General features: G+C 43.1%; 5 protein-coding genes across 5 annotated transcripts; 1 reads left to right on the top strand and 4 right to left on the bottom strand.

The window, feature by feature from the left end:
• Window positions 1–1,856: 1,856 nt before the first annotated feature.
• On the bottom strand, window positions 1,857–7,327 carry LOC108649409 (Thioester-containing protein 4). The gene is made up of 8 exons (XM_030386646.2): window positions 7,151–7,327; window positions 6,582–6,658; window positions 5,795–6,454; window positions 5,369–5,732; window positions 4,998–5,311; window positions 4,419–4,945; window positions 2,303–4,329; window positions 1,857–2,230 (listed from the first exon to the last, which is right to left on the bottom strand). The coding sequence occupies exons 2-8, from the start codon at window positions 6,644–6,646 to the stop codon at window positions 1,991–1,993; spliced, it is 4,197 nt and encodes a 1,398-aa protein (XP_030242506.2). The 5' UTR covers window positions 6,647–6,658; window positions 7,151–7,327; the 3' UTR covers window positions 1,857–1,990.
• Window positions 7,328–7,860: 533 nt separating this feature from the next.
• Window positions 7,861–9,640, top strand: LOC115563532 (uncharacterized). The gene is made up of 3 exons (XM_030386649.2): window positions 7,861–8,607; window positions 8,708–8,930; window positions 9,024–9,640. Exons 1-3 carry the CDS (start codon window positions 8,299–8,301, stop codon window positions 9,320–9,322), a joined length of 831 nt encoding a protein of 276 aa, XP_030242509.1. The 5' UTR covers window positions 7,861–8,298; the 3' UTR covers window positions 9,323–9,640.
• Window positions 9,397–12,862, bottom strand: ref(2)P (refractory to sigma P). The gene is made up of 3 exons (XM_089257197.1): window positions 12,338–12,862; window positions 9,845–11,461; window positions 9,397–9,782 (listed from the first exon to the last, which is right to left on the bottom strand). Exons 1-3 carry the CDS (start codon window positions 12,513–12,515, stop codon window positions 9,634–9,636), a joined length of 1,944 nt encoding a protein of 647 aa, XP_089113323.1. The 5' UTR covers window positions 12,516–12,862; the 3' UTR covers window positions 9,397–9,633.
• A 440-nt stretch (window positions 12,863–13,302) lies between these two features.
• On the bottom strand, window positions 13,303–13,997 carry LOC149091931 (uncharacterized). The gene is made up of 3 exons (XM_089258539.1): window positions 13,721–13,997; window positions 13,501–13,663; window positions 13,303–13,438 (listed from the first exon to the last, which is right to left on the bottom strand). The coding sequence occupies exons 1-3, from the start codon at window positions 13,995–13,997 to the stop codon at window positions 13,384–13,386; spliced, it is 495 nt and encodes a 164-aa protein (XP_089114665.1). The 3' UTR covers window positions 13,303–13,383.
• A 1,643-nt stretch (window positions 13,998–15,640) lies between these two features.
• On the bottom strand, window positions 15,641–17,211 carry LOC108658613 (uncharacterized). The gene has a single exon (XM_018111272.3). It carries the CDS (start codon window positions 17,018–17,020, stop codon window positions 15,755–15,757), a length of 1,266 nt encoding a protein of 421 aa, XP_017966761.2. The 5' UTR covers window positions 17,021–17,211; the 3' UTR covers window positions 15,641–15,754.
• Between the last annotated feature and the right edge of the window lie 20 nt (window positions 17,212–17,231).

Here is a 17,231-nt window from a genome sequence, read left to right as displayed (position 1 = left end):
TTCTACAGCAATTGCAGCCTAAAACTGGACAAAACAAAAAAAAAAAAGACCACAAAATTTCATATTCAATGACGACAAATTAAATGAAATGTGACCACAAATTTTGCACAAATCTATGAGCTCCAATTACTAAGAGAGAAAGAAGCCGCTGAATTTATGGCCAAATAAGTGCGGGGGTCCCTTCGATGCCTTTTCTATTTAATGGGCTCATTCGAAAATTAAAATGCCATTTTCATACCCTGTAAATGTGTGCAGGCAGCAAATGGCTGCGGGTATATAAATTGCGAAGGCTTTTCTAACATTTCCATTTAAATAAATGTTATTATATAAATATTAAGAAAGTTTTCTAAAATTTTCTGGTATTTGTATAAAATATATATTATAGTGCGCCCATAAAAGTTTCAATAATTAATAAATACAAAAAATGTAATAAGTAAATCAATTAATAATCAAATTAAAATTTGAGAACTATTTTATAATATATAATATTAATTTATATACTCTCTATATAATTAATAAAAATATTTGGTGAAGTTACTGATGTACTGACATTTTTATTCGTCAAGAAAATAAGAATTACAAAACTTAAAAAATAAATAAAATGAAAAATAAAATCTAAAATTAACAATTTAAATTTTTTGATTTTGCTACAGGGTATCTCTCATGTTAAATCATGCCAGTTGAATGCCTGCCGGCTGCTTGACTGCTCTGCCTGCCTGTGCTTGGGAAGGGTTTTTAAGGCATTGGGATTTTGCCAATTAAGCTGACGATTTTATAACTCCCTTTTTTATGACCAAAGTTTTATTTATAGCTCAATGCAAGGCGATGCCAAGTGCCTGTGATACGTCCACAGATACAATGCAATCAATTCAAATCGATAGAAATTCAAGCTAAAATAAATTGGAAGAAACCAAAAGTGGATAACGAACCTGAAGAAAAGTCTCATGTGACTTCATATTATGCATTAACAAAATTTAAGAAAGCATTGGAAAGTCTCTGAAGGCATCTCAACAGCAGCTGAAATCTCCTTGAACGGAAGTCGAGGAGAATGAGTCGACGCCAGCTTGCAGCCAAACGTAATCGAGTAAGCGGGGCTGTGCTTAGGGGAAATTGCCAAAAGTCATTAAATTGTTGAGCAACGAGGCTAGAGCAATAAGCAGTTGCTCTCGACTGCTAACCAGGGTGGATGGATCACCGGAATGGAATGCAGCTGCAATGGCTCATTTTTATGCAATCCCATCATCATACTGCCTGAGATAGGGAGAGACAGATATATATAGAGAGAGGGAGAGGCAGAGACAAGCAGAGAGCCAGATACCTCAAGCAATGTCTGCCATCTGCTACTGACGTTTACCATAAATATAATTAAAGTTTCATTTCCGTGTTAGAGCTGCGAATGACAAGCGCTGCGGGCACGTGGCGTATGAGTGATGCCATGAGTGGTGCAGCCATTCAAACAGCGAACAAACATTTCAAATTTCAAATTAAAAGTGCATTTTTAACTTCGTTATGTCACACATTGAATCTTTGCAAAATATATATTAATGGCGTTTGCGTAATTAATTATACTCGGTATATGTTGACAATGATTTTCAAGGGTCTTACCAGGTCGCTCATTAGATTTGATTTGATTTGTTATAAAAAACCTATCTCAGGCTATCTCAGGCAGTAGTCGGTATGATAGATCACAATAGAGCATATATATATTTTTGATTTTGATTAAGATGTAGATAGCAATGTATCCCCTAGCAGAGTATCTCCTAGCCGAGCAATCTCACCTAGCTCACTCTTACATGTTTTGCACTAAGTTTAAGCTACATAGGCAGAATTTCAATGAATTTTTCCTTATTTAGCTCTTAACTTGTTGCACCTTTTATATGTATTTTATTATTTATAATACATTCATGAATATTTTATACTTTTTATACGTTTCAATAATATGTATTTTGTTTGTATGCATTCATACAAGTTTTTCTCTCAACTATCGTATTTAGCTCTCGCCCGCAAGGTCAAATCCCTCACAAATGTTCCATAGTTGTGATTCTACTTCGTAGTACTCTGTTGCCTTCTTATTCGTATCGTAGTAGTCATAGAGGACAATCGGGGCGGGCCTTAGACATGCGACATGATGGCTCTTAAATGCCTCGATGAGAAGGCACTTCATATCTCCCTTACGCAGGCTCTCAAAGTAGATGACCAGCACAGAGTCGTCATTTTTGGTCTCCACCAGCTGCGCAAAGTAGTTAGAATTGATATACAAATAGAGATTGGTACATCAGATAGGTGATGAATTGATACCTACCCTGACGCGATCGATTTGCTGTATGTCCTTGAAGCAGTCCTCTTCCACGGTATAGCCGGAAGGTAGTGAGACCTCCAGTATGGCCATATTGGAAGCCTCAGCCTTGCCCTCCTCTACATACTCAACGCTTACGCTGAGCACCAACTTGGCTGCCGGCGATCCTGGTTGAACAATAGCTTGAAGCTTGAAGCTAGGCTTGGGCTCACATGTGACAACATTGTACTGATAGCTGACTTGTAGCAGAGCAACGCCAGTTCCCTTGACCTCGTACGACAGCGACTTGGTGCCTTGGGGGAACTCCACAGCTTGCAGTAGCAATGCGTTATCTTCGGTCAGGCTGAGCTGCTCCGTCTTTTCTAGCTGTCCATGATTGGAGACGGATACGTGCCACTTAGCTGGCTCCTCGCCGAACTTCTTGGCGAACTGAATGAGTGCCTGCAGGCCAGCCACCGTATCCTGCGAGGAAGCGAAGCCCCCAAAGGAGTTCCGCTGTGCCACCAGCCAGCGAATCGAATACAACAGTGAATCGAGAGTCCCCTGGCCCGATTCCAGCAGCGAGAGCACTGCATACGAAGTGATTTCAATGCTCTGACTGGCACAAAACTTTAGTTTATCTTCCGTCCACCAGGTGTGATCTGCCTCGTGCTGGGCCAGTGCCTGCAGTGCAGCCACATGCCTGGCGGCATCTGGGGACTTTGCCCTCTGCAGAGCGTAGGTCGCAATGGCCCTGGGCAACAGGCCTTCCCCATTCTCCTCAGTCGTGCGGGCATTCAGATAGGCCACAGCCCGATCGATGGCCGATTGGCTGGGCTTTTGGTGCTCAAGTAGAGCCAGCAGTACGTTGGCCGTGATCGTAAGGGCTGAACGCTGCGCGTCATAGAAATGGTCGCCATTCTCCGTGAAGCTTCCGTTCTCAGCCTGGCGGCTGAGCAGAAACTCATATCCACTCTCTAGTAGTTTCTCGTCCACTTTTATCAAATCCCTTATCTGACCGAAGGAACGCACCACATAGGCCGTCAGCCAGGTGGACCCTTTGCGTTCGGGATCCTCCTCATGCCACTGGCTTGGTCCAAACGAGCTGTAGCTGCCATCGTCGAGACGGTAGTGAAGCATATTCTGATAGCCCTGCTCTAGATTTCGTTTTATGCGATGCTCCAATTCTGGAGTTAGTTTCTTCATGTGCTTCAGATAATCATGCACCAGATAGTTGGGCATAAGTTTGGACATGGTCTGCTCGCCGCAGCCGCTGGGCAAGCGCAGCAACCGCTCCAAGTGCTTAACGGTCGGGCCTAGCAGACTTCCGCCAAAACCGATTTCAATATGTTGCGAGTCTGGCACAAGGTCCTCCGGTAGATCCAGCTCAAAGCTGCCCTTGAGCTCGTGCACATCCGACAAATTTAGGAAAAGTGCCCGGTTCCTATATTGCGTCACACCTTCCGGCACTACCTTAAGGGTCTTGAGCACGGCATCTCCGGCAAGAGGCGAAACGGCTGTAAATTTCAGCATTATGCTGCCAACGATTTTGGGACGCAAGAAGAAGGAAGCGCCTACTGCGGCATTCGCGCCCACCTTCAGTGTCTTCGTGCGCTTCTGGAAGTCGCCAGGAGCTGCGCTGGACACATCCACAAAATCGTACTCGTTGTCCTCATTGCTCAGAGTCACCTTCACGTCCAGTTGATGGGGCAGGTAGTTGAAGACCAGAGCGGGCACATTGATCACCTCTCCGCGCTTCACCGAGTAGGGCAGACGCACGGACACAAAGAACGGCTGATAGCTCTTAATTTGCAGCTGGTCATTGATCACGCCCAAGCCCCTCTCGGGATGCAGTGAAAACGCCGACAGCACCCAGCTTGTAATTGTATCAGGAATTTTCCGGACAAACTTAAATGTCTCCGTTTCCGTACTTTCAATGTCCTCGAATAGCCACGTTTCGGCAAAGTTTCTCCGCACATTCGGTAGAGGCTGATCAGTTGCTGCTGGTGATGCTGCGCGTGTCCTCTGGGTCGACGAGCTACTGTAAAAGTCTTCTATAAATTGCACAAAAAAAAATTCATTTTCATCTGGGAAAATTCAATTGCCATGAGAGAGAAACATCTCTCAGTTATTATCGAATTACCTTCTCGATGGTAAAAGCCCATTCGATCATAAATGAATTCGGCATTTGTCATAGTCACAAGTCCAACTAGCCGTTGCCGAGTTGGGCATATATCATAGCGCCCAAGGCAAGAGAACGGGTTATTCTTGATATCGCTGTTGTTGGCGCCAAGGCAAGCGCTTTGATCCACCGCCATAAGGCCAACGAATGATCCTGGCGCCGTCTTAATCTCTAGCTCAACATCTGAGCCTGGCTTAACCTCAAGTGGAGCGCTAATTTGAATCGGGTTCGGTAGCTGGACTTCTACATGAAATTCAGTCTTGGTATGGCGAAATGCCCCAGTCTCGTCCACTTCGTAGGCATATATGTGACCGTCAGGAAGCATTTCGAATGTGGGTGTCAGAGTGATGCTATAGACCTCCTGTGGCTCACTCAGCACGACTCGGTGCGTCTGCAGGACATTTCCACGTCCAATGATATTGTACACGAAATTCTTCAGGGGGCGCCTAGACTCCAAAGTTACTTGATATACCTCACCGATTTGGAGCCTGCGATAGGGTTGACACTTAAGCGTTTGCCGAATAGAATGATTTACAGTACCTCGCATTCTTCGTAGGGTTTTGCACATTGAGTCTGAGCAACTGTTCACTCCACAATTTACGCATAATGTAAGCATGCCCACACGTGCGCGGCTCGCTGGGAGAATCTATGTCTACGGTTTGCTCTTCCCCATCAAACTGAAGCACCCCGTTATGTCCACCCCAATAGATTCCTGGTTCTGGTAAATCTTCTGACGCCACCTTAAAAACAGCAAAACTTGACTCATTGAGTTGGGTCACATATTCAGCATAACTGTTCTCTTCTCTTTTCTGTGTGCCCTGTCCAGAATAATACGTGCCCGGGAAGAGCTTAAGCTAAAGTTTTGGTTTATAAGTTAACGTTAGTTATTAAATATTTTTCAAATGACCTACCTTGACAAGGCTCTTGTTGTCCTTTAGCAACGTACCATCAACGTAAGTGATCTGAAATACTAACCCATTTTTCGCTTTCGAATCTATTCTGATCATTTTATAGCGATTGGCATGTAGTTGAAAGCTGGTGTTTTCACTGAGTTTAATGCCCGTAAAGTCTTCCTCAATAGTGGCTAAAATCTTGTAGTGCAACGAGCGGAAATTATCTTGCGAAAAATTGTCCAGTTCCTTAATATCTATATCAAATTTCGCAGTGCCATTGACCAGGCTAGTATTCCTTATTAGTGTGTGGCTCCACCAAGTTGAGTTTTCCCTATGCACTTTGAGCAATACCTTGCCATTTACTGGTTTGCCATAGGCGTATCTGGTAATAAAGCAATGAGAATTTTATGGGTTTCCCTGGGGAAACAAGTAAAACCTACTTACTTGGCCCTTACCGCAACGTACAAGTTGCCATCCTTGACTGAGACATGTTGATTCGCATCCATTTTCACGATGTATCTTGGAAGAACATGCTTCTCTACCTCGAATTGGACACGCTCATCCGTGCGACCATTCTGAACGGAAAGGGTCCATAGGCCCAACGCTGCAAGCTCGGACAGTTGAAGCTTTCCAGTATAGACTCCACAACGGGTCTTTATGTCCTTTACCATCGCGATGAGTGTGTGTTTGGAGTCGTCGAACCGTACAACTAAATCATCCTGTGCCGCGCTAGGCATTTGGTCTTCATCCAAGAAAACGATCCGGTAGTTTACTATGTCTCCCGGCTTGTACTTTCCCCTGTCGGTTTGCAACTTTACTCTGGGCTCAAACTCTTCGAAGAAAAGCTCCTTGGAGCTCTTGAACTCCATTCCAGCGACACCCTCTGCGGTTAACTGATAGTCACCCGAAGTTAGAGCAGGCAACTTGAACGTAATCTGCTGGAAGCCATCCGAATTTAACAGCTCAACTGTTTGAGCTTCGTTGTACGAAGGTCCCGTAATGCCAATCTTCAAGGTAATTGGCTCCTTGGTGTGGTGCACGGCGACAGCCACATTGTAATCTCGATTAGCGCGTAAGGTTCCCGAGGCAACGATGTAGTACTGCCTGCGTGAAAAATATTTCGTAGTTAATTGAATAAAATGCATGAGTAAAGAGCATATGAATATGAGGATCATCAGACACGTCAACTTAGGCGTGTCAGTCCGGTCTTGCACAGAAGACTTTGACTTACCCTTTACACGTCAAGTCTTTGGTAGACCTTGCGAAATCCATAAAAGGCTTTGCTGATACTATCATTTCCAAGGATTGCTAAGGATTTTCGATTTACAAAAATAATTTTTTAATTTAAAAAATTTTTTCTTTAATCCCGATTCACGTTACTTGTTCTCAAGTTGAAAATCACATGATTTACCTAAATGCATACATATATCCACTTATCTACTGAATGCGCTTGTATTAGTTATCTACAAAGGCTTAGTTATCAAAGAACACATATGTACATATTTCTATATATGTAACCTACATATATGCATTACATTTTTATCAGCTATTAGGGAAACTTGTGAATTAGTTTTTGTGAATGGGATGTGTGTATGCAAGTAAATGCATATACTTATATACAAACATAGAAAATTGTGGAATCGATGAATCACATTTTATAGATTAGATTTACTATTTACGTCGATTTTTTACCTGCAAATTTGTTGTTATATATGTATATTGCATCAAATTTAATTAAACTGATATTTAATCAATGTATTATTCTAAGCACAATTTAAGTAAATCATATATTAGGATTACCTGTAAACTTTTTGATAGATATTTTTGGTAATATTCTATTTTACTTGCTGATCAATGAAGCCTTTTATTAAATTATGAAACTTTTAATACGCGATTTTTTATTTAAGAATGCACTTGCTGCGCTTTACTGCTTAGACGCCTCGATGAAGAGTGCTCATAGAACAGGCGTACCATGCCAATATAAACCAATAAAGAACTGAGCAATGTTTTCTCCCTCTCTCTCTCTCTTTCTCTCAGTTGTCATTGCTCTCAGACTTGGGGAATTCCCTCTCGAATAACGTCATTGATTCTATTCATCCCGCACTGACATTAAATCCATAATGCGTCGTCTGTATTATAAGTGGGAATCTTCAATTCGATAAAAAGCTAAATGCGTTTACTAAAAGTTTATGTATCTAATTTTAATGACTATTTATTTTTTTCTCATTATTTTCATTATAGAAGTTAATTTTTATTAATTTATTTTACATAGGTATGCACCTATATCAATCATATACAATAATTTCAAATTTGGTATTGAACAAAAGGTTCTACGAAATAGAGCTCAGCGAAGTCTACCTAGCCGTACCTTTTGCTTTTGTGTTAGTTCTCTTGTGGTTCTTGGTTTATCAAGCAGTTGCTTTCAGCTTGCACTTCATAACACAAACACTTGTATGAATCATAGAAGCAGTTTTAGAGTGGACCAAATACCAGACTGTTACTGTGACTGTCAGCTGTTGTCAATGACGTAGAGAGTGCAGTCCGTTAGCGAATCAGACGGCTAATTATACAAACCGGTTTAGAATGTACCGAAAATAACATTATAATACATATGTACATAAATATGGAAGCAGAATGCGAGCAATGCCAATCCGACAAGCGGCACCTGGCTGGTGTCCAAGGTGAAGCACGTGCAAGAGCGCTGAGTCACGCTCCATTTGCTTTGAAAGTTTATTTTATTTTACATTTTTTATTTATTTATTTTTTTTGCACACAAACTTCTCTCCGAGATGTGATCCACCCAGCTGTTCTGCGCTCTCTGCTCTGTCAGCGTTCTTTCAAACATTATTCGACAGTCGAAGCGCGCGGTCAGCGAATTTCTTATCGGCCGAACGCGCGTCTCGCACGTAATAGATAAAACTTGTTAAAGTCGGAAAAACACAGAAATTATGGCAACCACAGTTATGTCAGGTTGCAGTGCGATGGGGCTGCGCGATGTTTGCGAGAATCCCGATCTATGGGCCTATGTCCGGACATTAAAGGAGCACGCCGATGTCAATGTAACGGGTGGACAGCTTCTCGAGGGCACAGCATCCCAATCCTTCAGCTTCGATATATCCTCAGCCGTGTTTTACTTTGGCTTCTGTGCCTTGATCTCGCACCTATTGCTAGCGGGCATCACAGCTGTCGTAATACAGAAATGTGTCTCCCTCAAGATGGTGCACACAGCGGGGCATGCCTTCTATTGTACAGTGGCTGTAAGTACATACATACATACGTACATATGTATGCATCTATATATTTACATATGTATGTATATGTAGCTCTCGAATATTTACATTTTGTTTGCTCCGTCAGTTTGTTTTCTTTCTGGGCGAAGCTCTGCTTGTGCGTCACAGTGGAATCTTGGTGCTCTGGCTGGGCATATCTAATGTGGATCTATTGCACAGTGCTCTTGGCCTACTCGCCTTTGGCATTGGCGTTGGCGGCGTTGGCATCAAAACTTTGCAGAAGCGAGAGCGCAAGCGCGAAGATCCAAATGCCACGGTTAGGCACTTCCGCAGTAATCACGGATTCTCTGGTAAGTGCAAAGGCACTCGCTTAAAATGCAAGCAGGCTATTTACATATTCCCTCTCTCTCGCTCTATTCCGGTCACTCTCCATCTCTCCATAGGCATTGTCGGGTGCGCTCTGCTGCTGTGCTGCGTTCTCAGCGGCCTGCCGTTATATTTCTACACAAGCAAGTCGCTACAGCTCGTTCATCGCTTTTGCGCTCTCGGCAGCTTTGCAACACTGATGACTTCGCAAATGTTCAGCTACAACACTGGCTTCGCTCGGCGCCAATGGAAAGCTCATCATGTCCGGCTGCTCAAGCTGTTTACATTTATTGCGCTGATCACAACAATGAACTACGAATTTCGGAGATTCGCGCGAGAAATTGTTAGCTTAATAATAAGACAAGTATGGCATTAGATTAGCGAGAAATTAAATGTTGTTAATTTCCATTATTATAATTTGATTAAATCATTTTTCAGTATACGTATACATACATTTATATAGCTTTTATTTGTTATTTTGATACACAATACCATGGGGATAACAATATTTTGATTATTTGCATCATATACATTTACACATAGATTATATACTTGATTATCATTCGTTTCGTAAAACGAATGAAAACACTTCACCGAAGATAAACATCAATTGACATAATATGCCCGAAGCTAATATTAATTGTCGAAGATAAAATGAATGAACTTATAAATATGCGACAAAATGACTCAATTGCGACCACTTTGCGATGTATTCATAATGTCCAATGCAGCCGGTATGTTGCCCTCCACTGAGTCCAACAGCTGCGTCAACCAGGCTCCCTCATTGCTGAAGCCCATGGCCATCATCGCGTGCACTGCGGCATTGATGCGTTCATCTACGAAATGGATGACAATTATGGATGAAATTGAATCACATCGAGTATAAATTTCTACTCACCAGTATGATAGATGGGCACCTGGCGCTTCTCCTCAGGGGCTGGGGGATTACCCGCTGTCGATGTCGAGGTGCTGTTGGTGGCCACAGCTGTGGTCGAAGTCGATGTGCTGACCGTGTTCACCTGGGAGGTTTGGGTATGAGCAGTTGCCAGTTCCCGTTGCTGTTCCTCGTTCACGTGCTGACGCAACATCTCACCCAATTGCGCGAAATCACGGGCTGGGGTCACCGGAGAATCAGTTGTGGTCGCGTTTGTGTTGCTCAAGTTAATCAATGCATCCGAGCTAGAGACATTGGCCATGGGCGAGGCCGTGTTATCAATCATTTGCCAATCCTGATCCAAGCTCTCCGATCGGCGTCGTTCCTCTGCCAGCGTATTAGCCGTCTGTGCCGTCTGTACAGTTTCCGTTTCAGTTGCAGTTGCGGTCGTAGTTGTAGTAGCAGTTGTAGTTGTAGCTGCATCAGCAGTTGGAGCTGACGCCTGTACTCCATTGCTTTTTTGAAACTCTGGTACACTCAATGTTGGCGATGCTGCTGGTTGCTTGGTTGTATTCTGTGCTGTGTCAGCGCCAGCCTCAGACTTCTCAGAGGGCGTTGAGCCATTTGAAGCCATGGAGGTCTCGGCACAGCCAAAATCAGCTGCTGCACTGGGATCAATCATTTTAGCAAACATTTCGCTAAAGTTGTTCAAGATTTCAATACCGGCACGCATATACTCGGGATTGACAACCTGTGCCAAATTTTCCAGACTGATTACGGGTGTTGTTGGTGTGCTATTTGCAGTGGGCGTGGCAGTTGCCTGTGTCTGGGCTTGCTCCTTGGGGCTGCGAGGAGCAGCCACGGGCTCTTGTGCATTTGCTTCAACACTTGCTTCAGTTGAAGCTGCTTCCTTTTGCTTTATTGGAACGTCAGTCGACTCCTCTACTTTCTCGGTTTTCTGGGTTCCTTCAGATTTTTCATTATTCACTGCAGTTTTCTTCTCTTTTGGCTCCGGTTCTGGTGCCTCCTGAGTTTCGGCAGCCGCAGTGGGCGTTGCATTGCTCTCCGGCAAATGCATCATCATGTCGACGAATTGAGAGAATACGTTGCCATTCCGACGACCATGGCGTCTTTCGCGACGAGTCCAGCACGGAGCAGCACCAGCTGGCGTAGCCTGTGCTGAACTAGTAGTTGTTGTAGCAGTTGCAGTTGCCCCTGCAAAAGGGCACTGATCGCGAGAGCGACGGCTCGAACGCCGATGATGATGCGAGCTGGCACCGGGGCCACTTAGCCAGGCCTCAACCACACTCGGTCCACTGTTGGTGGGCATGCGGACCATCAAGTGATCGGCATGCTTGTGAGCCGACTCGCAGGCCTGGCACAGATCAAAGTTGGGGCACTGTATGCACTTGTACCGAAAGCCGATCAATGGTAGAACGCCGCATCCATCGCACTCGACTCCATCATGGATGACGAAATTGCTGGGATCGTCCTCGGCTTGCTTAGCAGCTGATGTCTGCTTGGCATCAGCCTTACCATCGTCAACAGCTGCAATTTGCAAATGCATATTATCCTTGCATTTGACCAAGAAAATTTCATAATCATTTTGATTGAAAACTTCAATTTCATCACCATCAGCATCTGCAAGAAATATAAATTAGGTTTAGTTTACCTAAGATTGCGTAATATAAAAACTGAGAATTCCGTGCTCGAATTAAAATAGTGTCTGTATAACAAGTCAATGACTAAGCGAATGTACTAATTTCATGAAAGATTTAACTATTTCGTGATATCAAGAGCTAATATATGTACATATGTATGTATTTTACTTAAAGTGCATGTTTTCTGGTGTTAGCTTCATTTTCTCCCAACATATATTCATACATACATGTACAATACTTGAATAATACCCCCACTGCATATTTCTCAATTGGTCAAAAAATCTGCAGAAGAGTGTATCGCCCAGTCAGGAATACTTGAATCAAATATAGTTGTTTATTTTGTATTTGTAAACAAAATTAAAGGAGTATGTTTATACAGTCTATATCGGATCTTCTTTCAATCTACTGATTAAAACAAAAAAATGTACATATTATATACATATCGTGAGTCATTTGATTTGGATGGATTAAGTTCTGCCATTTTGTGTTGCTATCAATTCTATTGATAATGATACGCATTACTTTGTGAATCACACAGGGCTGACAGTCGCCTATATTTATATGTATATGTATTCGTATATTTAGTGAGTACCTATGAAATTTACCGAGGAGTTGGCAAATGCACTTTAGCCTTTTCCCATTTACCGAACAAATACTTGCGAAATGCACTCACACATTCGAAACTGTTTACATACACACATACATCTTTGGAAACAGATGCGCACGCACACAAGCTCGCAAGCATTCGATTACATAGCACACACGCACATACGCACACATTGACACATTTGAGTGCATACAATTGATATCGCATGTTGATTCGTCTATTTTATCATTTGTATGTATACATATTTACCAATCCAATATGTCCTTAGCTCGCATTTAGCCAGCTGTCGCTCCTGGAACAAGTACATGTCAATTTCGCGATGCAGAATGCTAAAGTTGTTTGATGGCATTCGCAGATATGCATTCAGCTTCTTGCCTGCGCCAACTGGTGCATTGTGGTAAGTGATTTTCAGCAATTTCTCCGACATATTGAAGTAGTTTTACTTTATTCCTTTTTTGTTGTATTTTTTAATTTGACAAAGTAGACAGCAAGAGAATGTATTTACTGATTATTGTTCCACAATTTGCTTCGATGTCGTCTATTGCGTCGTAGTTGTTCTTTATGTATACAGCCGCAATGGCTGCAGCTTCGGCTTTTATACTGGGTCGTGTTCGTCGTGCAGTTAGACACGACGGTTCTTGAATATTCGATGTAGAACGAACAAAAATACTGCAAATCACTCCACGGAACCCTATTTGTTTATGAAATGATTCGCCAAAACGAAGAGTAGTGCCAAGCTGGTCTTAAGATGACCGATGATGAGTATTAATCGAAATTCGTGATTTTGTATCGTGCTGCTAACAGTGTTGGCTAATTTTTTTGAATTTTTGAACGATAGATTTATCGTATCAGCCCTGAAATGCTTGTGATGTGATTAATTGGCGCAGTTTTCAAAGTTCGTTTGCAATATATTGAAACAGAAAGACTATGTTTCATATATATCTCATATCCAATTGTAATCCGCAAATCCGCACTAATTTTAAAATTATTCAATGATATTTGTTTCACAATTTTCTCTGTGTGTTTGTCGATGCTGTCTAAAAGCTGGGATACCATATCAAACTCCATTAACTCCGATTTTATACTATTCCTGCGACTTGTTAGTCGTACAGTACTTTTCTGTAACACATATATTGCGTTTTGTGATTTAGATAATCTTCTAACGGATACTACTCAACAATTAATTTGAACTAAGTTTAATTTATAAATACACATTTGTTTGTTTTCAAAGTTGTTATTTATTTGCCATAACTTAAAGTTTAAAGATTCGATTCTACGTCTCATATAGTATCAATTTAAGCTTGCGGACGTCGAAACAATTTTAGAAGCTGCACCATTTCTGATTTTGTGCTGTAAAAAAATAATAATAATAAAAATAAGGCTCTAGTTAGCTTTCCATAACAAATACAAACCGTGGTGCGCTGGACAGTTTAGAATTGGGGCTGTGCCGACTTTCGATGTCCTTCTTCGGCGTTGATATATTTACCACTTGAGCTGTCGTCTGATCTGTTTTATTACCTATAGATTCTGTCGGATATGTATCGACTGGCTCTCGTATGGCTGCCAGTGGACTGTCTAAAATATATACATTTTTGTAAAATTTTGTTTTTGCTTGCGATTGGCCTTGCTCACTTGAATATGTCTCAAAGAGCTGTTCCATCCAGGAGTAGTCCTCGCGAACTGGTAAGCCGAAAACAAACCCATCTAGATGCCAACGTAAGTTTTCCGAACCCTTCTGCCGCTGGTCGTAGTGAACCTCCTCCACCTGGTAACCATAGTCGCCATAATCATTGTACAATAGATCAATTAAATCGGTGGCACTGCTACGACTCTTCAGCGGCTTTGGCAGGGCCAAGGCAACGCATTGCAGCAAAGCCAGGACAAATAAACGATTGGTGAACTTGCACATTTCAGTTGAGCGGTTTCTTTGCGCAGACAGGACCGTTGCTCTCCGACGGCGAACGATGAATGAGCCAGAGCTACAGCCTGGCAAATAAGATGAGCCTTAGCCCGTCGCCAGTTTCCCAGTTGCATATGGGTAACGAAAAACCCGCTTGTGTGCTACACAGATGCTCAGTTCAATGGCCAAAAGACTTCCGCATTGTAATGGCAATGTGAGAACCTAGATTAGAGGCTGCCATTGACCGCAGCTCGATGCGTTTAAACAATGCCAGAGCCAGTAGCCCAGGGTGTGGGATGAGACACCAGTATCCCCCATTCTTGGAGTCAACAATCTGCTTGAAATGAATTGGCTAATCAATTTCATCTATAAATGTAAAATGATTTTCATTTTTATTTTTTTAAGTTTGTGATTTTTTAAAGTTGAGAAGGCAAATTAGCCAGCAGTCTAATGAGTATCAGCCCCGTCCAAACATTATTTACCAGTGCGCCACGCCCCTGGCCAGAGCTATGTACACACATACATATGTACATATGCAAAAGAAAATTGCCATCATAATGTGGGTAGCACTAATTGATATTTATGTATTTAATATATAGAATGTATATACATACATAACTATATATATACATATGTGTATGTAATATTTAGCACATCCAGCTAGCTTAGCATTATAACCTACATATATTTGTTGGAGGAAAATAACGCGAGTCATTGTAAAACGTTCTAATTACTTTGGCTACTAATAAAAAAAGCTGCTGTGGTTTGTTGTTTATTGTAAGTAACGGCATCTTGTTTGAGCTGCTTGTAGTAGAGTGTGTGAGTTCATTGACCCATCGAGTAAGCCAGTAGGCACCAGGCATCAGAGAATGCGCCCAACTAACTCTCTTGCCAATTCATACAGGAAGATGCTGCTATCAGAAACTAGAAGCTGCACTTTCTATCTCCTAGATTAAGGTGTGTGTGTGTGTGCTTAAAACTGGTTTTCAATTGAAAATTGCAACGTTGCAAAATGATGGCTCAGGCCTTAGTTAATGCATCGCTATTAATTTATTTTAGTTTTTCTGTTTTTGCTGGCCCCCTTGATGACAGCTGAACTTCACATTCAATTTGACTTATCCTTGATCGCGTCATTACCGTTACATTCATTTTTCACGTCTTCCGGTTTCAATGCACCAATGAAAGTATAACGTTAGCAATGAAGAGTACCGTTATGCATAGAACAATAATAAGCAATTCGATTTGCCCTCCCGTTAGATTCGCATTTAATGCTCTCCCACACTGACTTCCTGCTGCTATGTAACAGACAGAATGAATGTTAGCATTGGCAATTAACAGCACGATGCGCCTTTGCCCTTACATAAATGTTAAGCTTAACATTGTCCTTCATGAAGGCTGGGCGCTTGATTTGAATGAAATCTTGTGAGTTTATTTAAACAATTAATATTATTATTTTTAGTTGTTCTTTTTTAATTTGAAACTTTTTTTTGTACGATTTCTTAATATTTTATTGGCGTCTTCAATAATTCAATTTCTTGTCAATGTTTTTTAATAGTTATTTAATTCAATAAAATATTTTTAAGTTTGAAATGCAATTTTTGTGTTTTAATATTTAAATTAATTTATTTTTATTTTTAAATTTATTATGTGTGTGTGTGTGTATGAACTGTGAATCTTAAGTCGAATGCCTAATCATCTATTGCGATGCTTAGCCTAATACATATGTGTGTGCGCTTTCGTTGAGCAGTCTGGAAAGTGTTTCAGTCTCAGTATCCCTCGACCTGGCGGCAGGCGCCATAGCTGTCGCGTCGCTGTCCCGGAGCACAGCGGGCCAGGCCGTCGCGCAATAGGGTCTTGGAGTCAGCCAGGGCATCGCCCAGTAGCTCGAAGCTGAGCAGGGGCTCGCCACCGATCAGATGCTTGGGCTGTATCGGAGTGGGCTCATCGCTCAGTTGCCAATTACGCGGCTGTGCCTCGTTAATTATGTAGGCGGGCACATCGATGGGCGGATACAGGACGTTCGCAGTGTCCGGTTGGGTTTGGCTGCGGGCGACATCGCTGCGGTACAGGGGCACGCTAATGGCGCGGGCATTGGAGCTGGCCATGGAGTCGCCAGCCAGGCGATTGGTCTCCAGGAAGCTTTGGCCGCGCAGCGAGCGGGAATTGCGATAATACTGAGAGCTCGCCTGGTTAAAGCCTTCGAGTAGATTGTTGCTGTTGCCGCTGCTGGCTGGGACGGGGGGCAATGCCTGTATAAGCTCCGGCTCCGCCTCCAGGTGATATGGCTTGATCAGCTGCGGCATGGGAATCAGCTGAGGTGGCAACACATCCACCTGCTGGCGATGCAAACGCGGATGCTGCTGTTGCTGCTGCTGCAGTAGCTCCTCATTGGTGGCGGAGATGTCCACGTGGTACGGCGTGCGTCCCTCAATAAACTCGGGCAGACCTCCTGGCAATCCCGACTGCAGTACCTGCTGCTGTTGCTGCTGCTGCTGCTGCTGTTGTAGCTGCTGTCGCTGGTAGAAGGATTTGAGGGCCGAGGCATGCTTACGCTTGCTGTTGGTCTTCGAGCCGCCGCGCATGGTGGACTTGCTCAAAAGATCCAAGAGACTGAAACTGTCCTGCGTTGCGGATGGGATCACGAGTATCATGAAGTTTTCCAGATCGCCACGTATGTTATACTGTCCCTCCTGCCGCTGATCGTAGGTGACTACGCGGCGACGCAGTCCGTCCTCTGCCTCCACAATGGGCAACAGCGGTGGCTGCAGCAGACCTGTTTCCGCTTCAACGGCTGCCTGCGGCGGCGCCACAGCCGGAAAATGCTCCTCCGCTACAGTAGCTGGCGTCTGACTTTGACTATGGCTGGGGCTCTGACTCTGACTCGGGCTTGGACCTTGATTGCTAGTGGACGGCATTTCAGTTGTGCTGTCGCGCAAATAGGACGACTTTGAAGCAAACGCTGATGCGCCGAGCTGCATCAGCAGCACAAAAAACAGCAGCTGCGGCAGCTGCTTGGAGCTCTTCCAAAGCATATCTCAGACAATCTTCTAGAGTTTGGACACGACAGATTTCACAAGCGCTCAATAAATTCTACGTTCTTAGCTCGCGCGCTTCTGCTTCGCAACTGATTAAAAGACAGCAACAACAGCTATAACATCGACGTCGACGTCGGCGCTGACGTTGACGTTGGCCTCAGCGCCAGCGCCAGTGAAGGCATTTAAGCTTTTTTCTCTGCTCTGGCTT

This window comes from Drosophila navojoa, chromosome 3 (genome assembly GCF_054131105.1).
Source record: "Drosophila navojoa isolate 15081-1374.11 chromosome 3, UAZ_NAV_1.0, whole genome shotgun sequence".
Classification (NCBI taxonomy): Eukaryota; Metazoa; Arthropoda; class Insecta; order Diptera; family Drosophilidae; genus Drosophila; species Drosophila navojoa.
Note: the sequence above shows the minus strand (reverse complement) of the source record. Positions and strands in the feature narration are given on the sequence as shown.

Excerpts from the sequence above, each read along its gene's own strand:
- LOC108649409 (XM_030386646.2), bottom strand. The coding sequence starts at position 6,646 with ATGATAGTATCAGCAAAGCCTTTTATGGATTTCGCAAGGTCTACCAAA. Across the intron at positions 4,946-4,997 it reads AACCCTACGAAGAATGCGAG|GCTCCAAATCGGTGAGGTAT; the intron begins GTACTGTAAATC and ends ACCCTATCGCAG. Across the intron at positions 2,231-2,302 it reads AGCAAATCGATCGCGTCAGG|CTGGTGGAGACCAAAAATGA; the intron begins GTAGGTATCAAT and ends TACTTTGCGCAG.
- LOC115563532 (XM_030386649.2), top strand. The coding sequence starts at position 8,299 with ATGGCAACCACAGTTATGTCAGGTTGCAGTGCGATGGGGCTGCGCGAT. Across the intron at positions 8,608-8,707 it reads CCTTCTATTGTACAGTGGCT|TTTGTTTTCTTTCTGGGCGA; the intron begins GTAAGTACATAC and ends TTGCTCCGTCAG. Across the intron at positions 8,931-9,023 it reads CAGTAATCACGGATTCTCTG|GCATTGTCGGGTGCGCTCTG; the intron begins GTAAGTGCAAAG and ends ATCTCTCCATAG.
- LOC149091931 (XM_089258539.1), bottom strand. The coding sequence starts at position 13,997 with ATGTGCAAGTTCACCAATCGTTTATTTGTCCTGGCTTTGCTGCAATGC. Across the intron at positions 13,664-13,720 it reads GCTCTTTGAGACATATTCAA|ACAGTCCACTGGCAGCCATA; the intron begins GTGAGCAAGGCC and ends TATATATTTTAG. Across the intron at positions 13,439-13,500 it reads AAACTGTCCAGCGCACCACG|CACAAAATCAGAAATGGTGC; the intron begins GTTTGTATTTGT and ends ATTTTTTTACAG.
- LOC108658613 (XM_018111272.3), bottom strand. The coding sequence starts at position 17,020 with ATGCTTTGGAAGAGCTCCAAGCAGCTGCCGCAGCTGCTGTTTTTTGTG.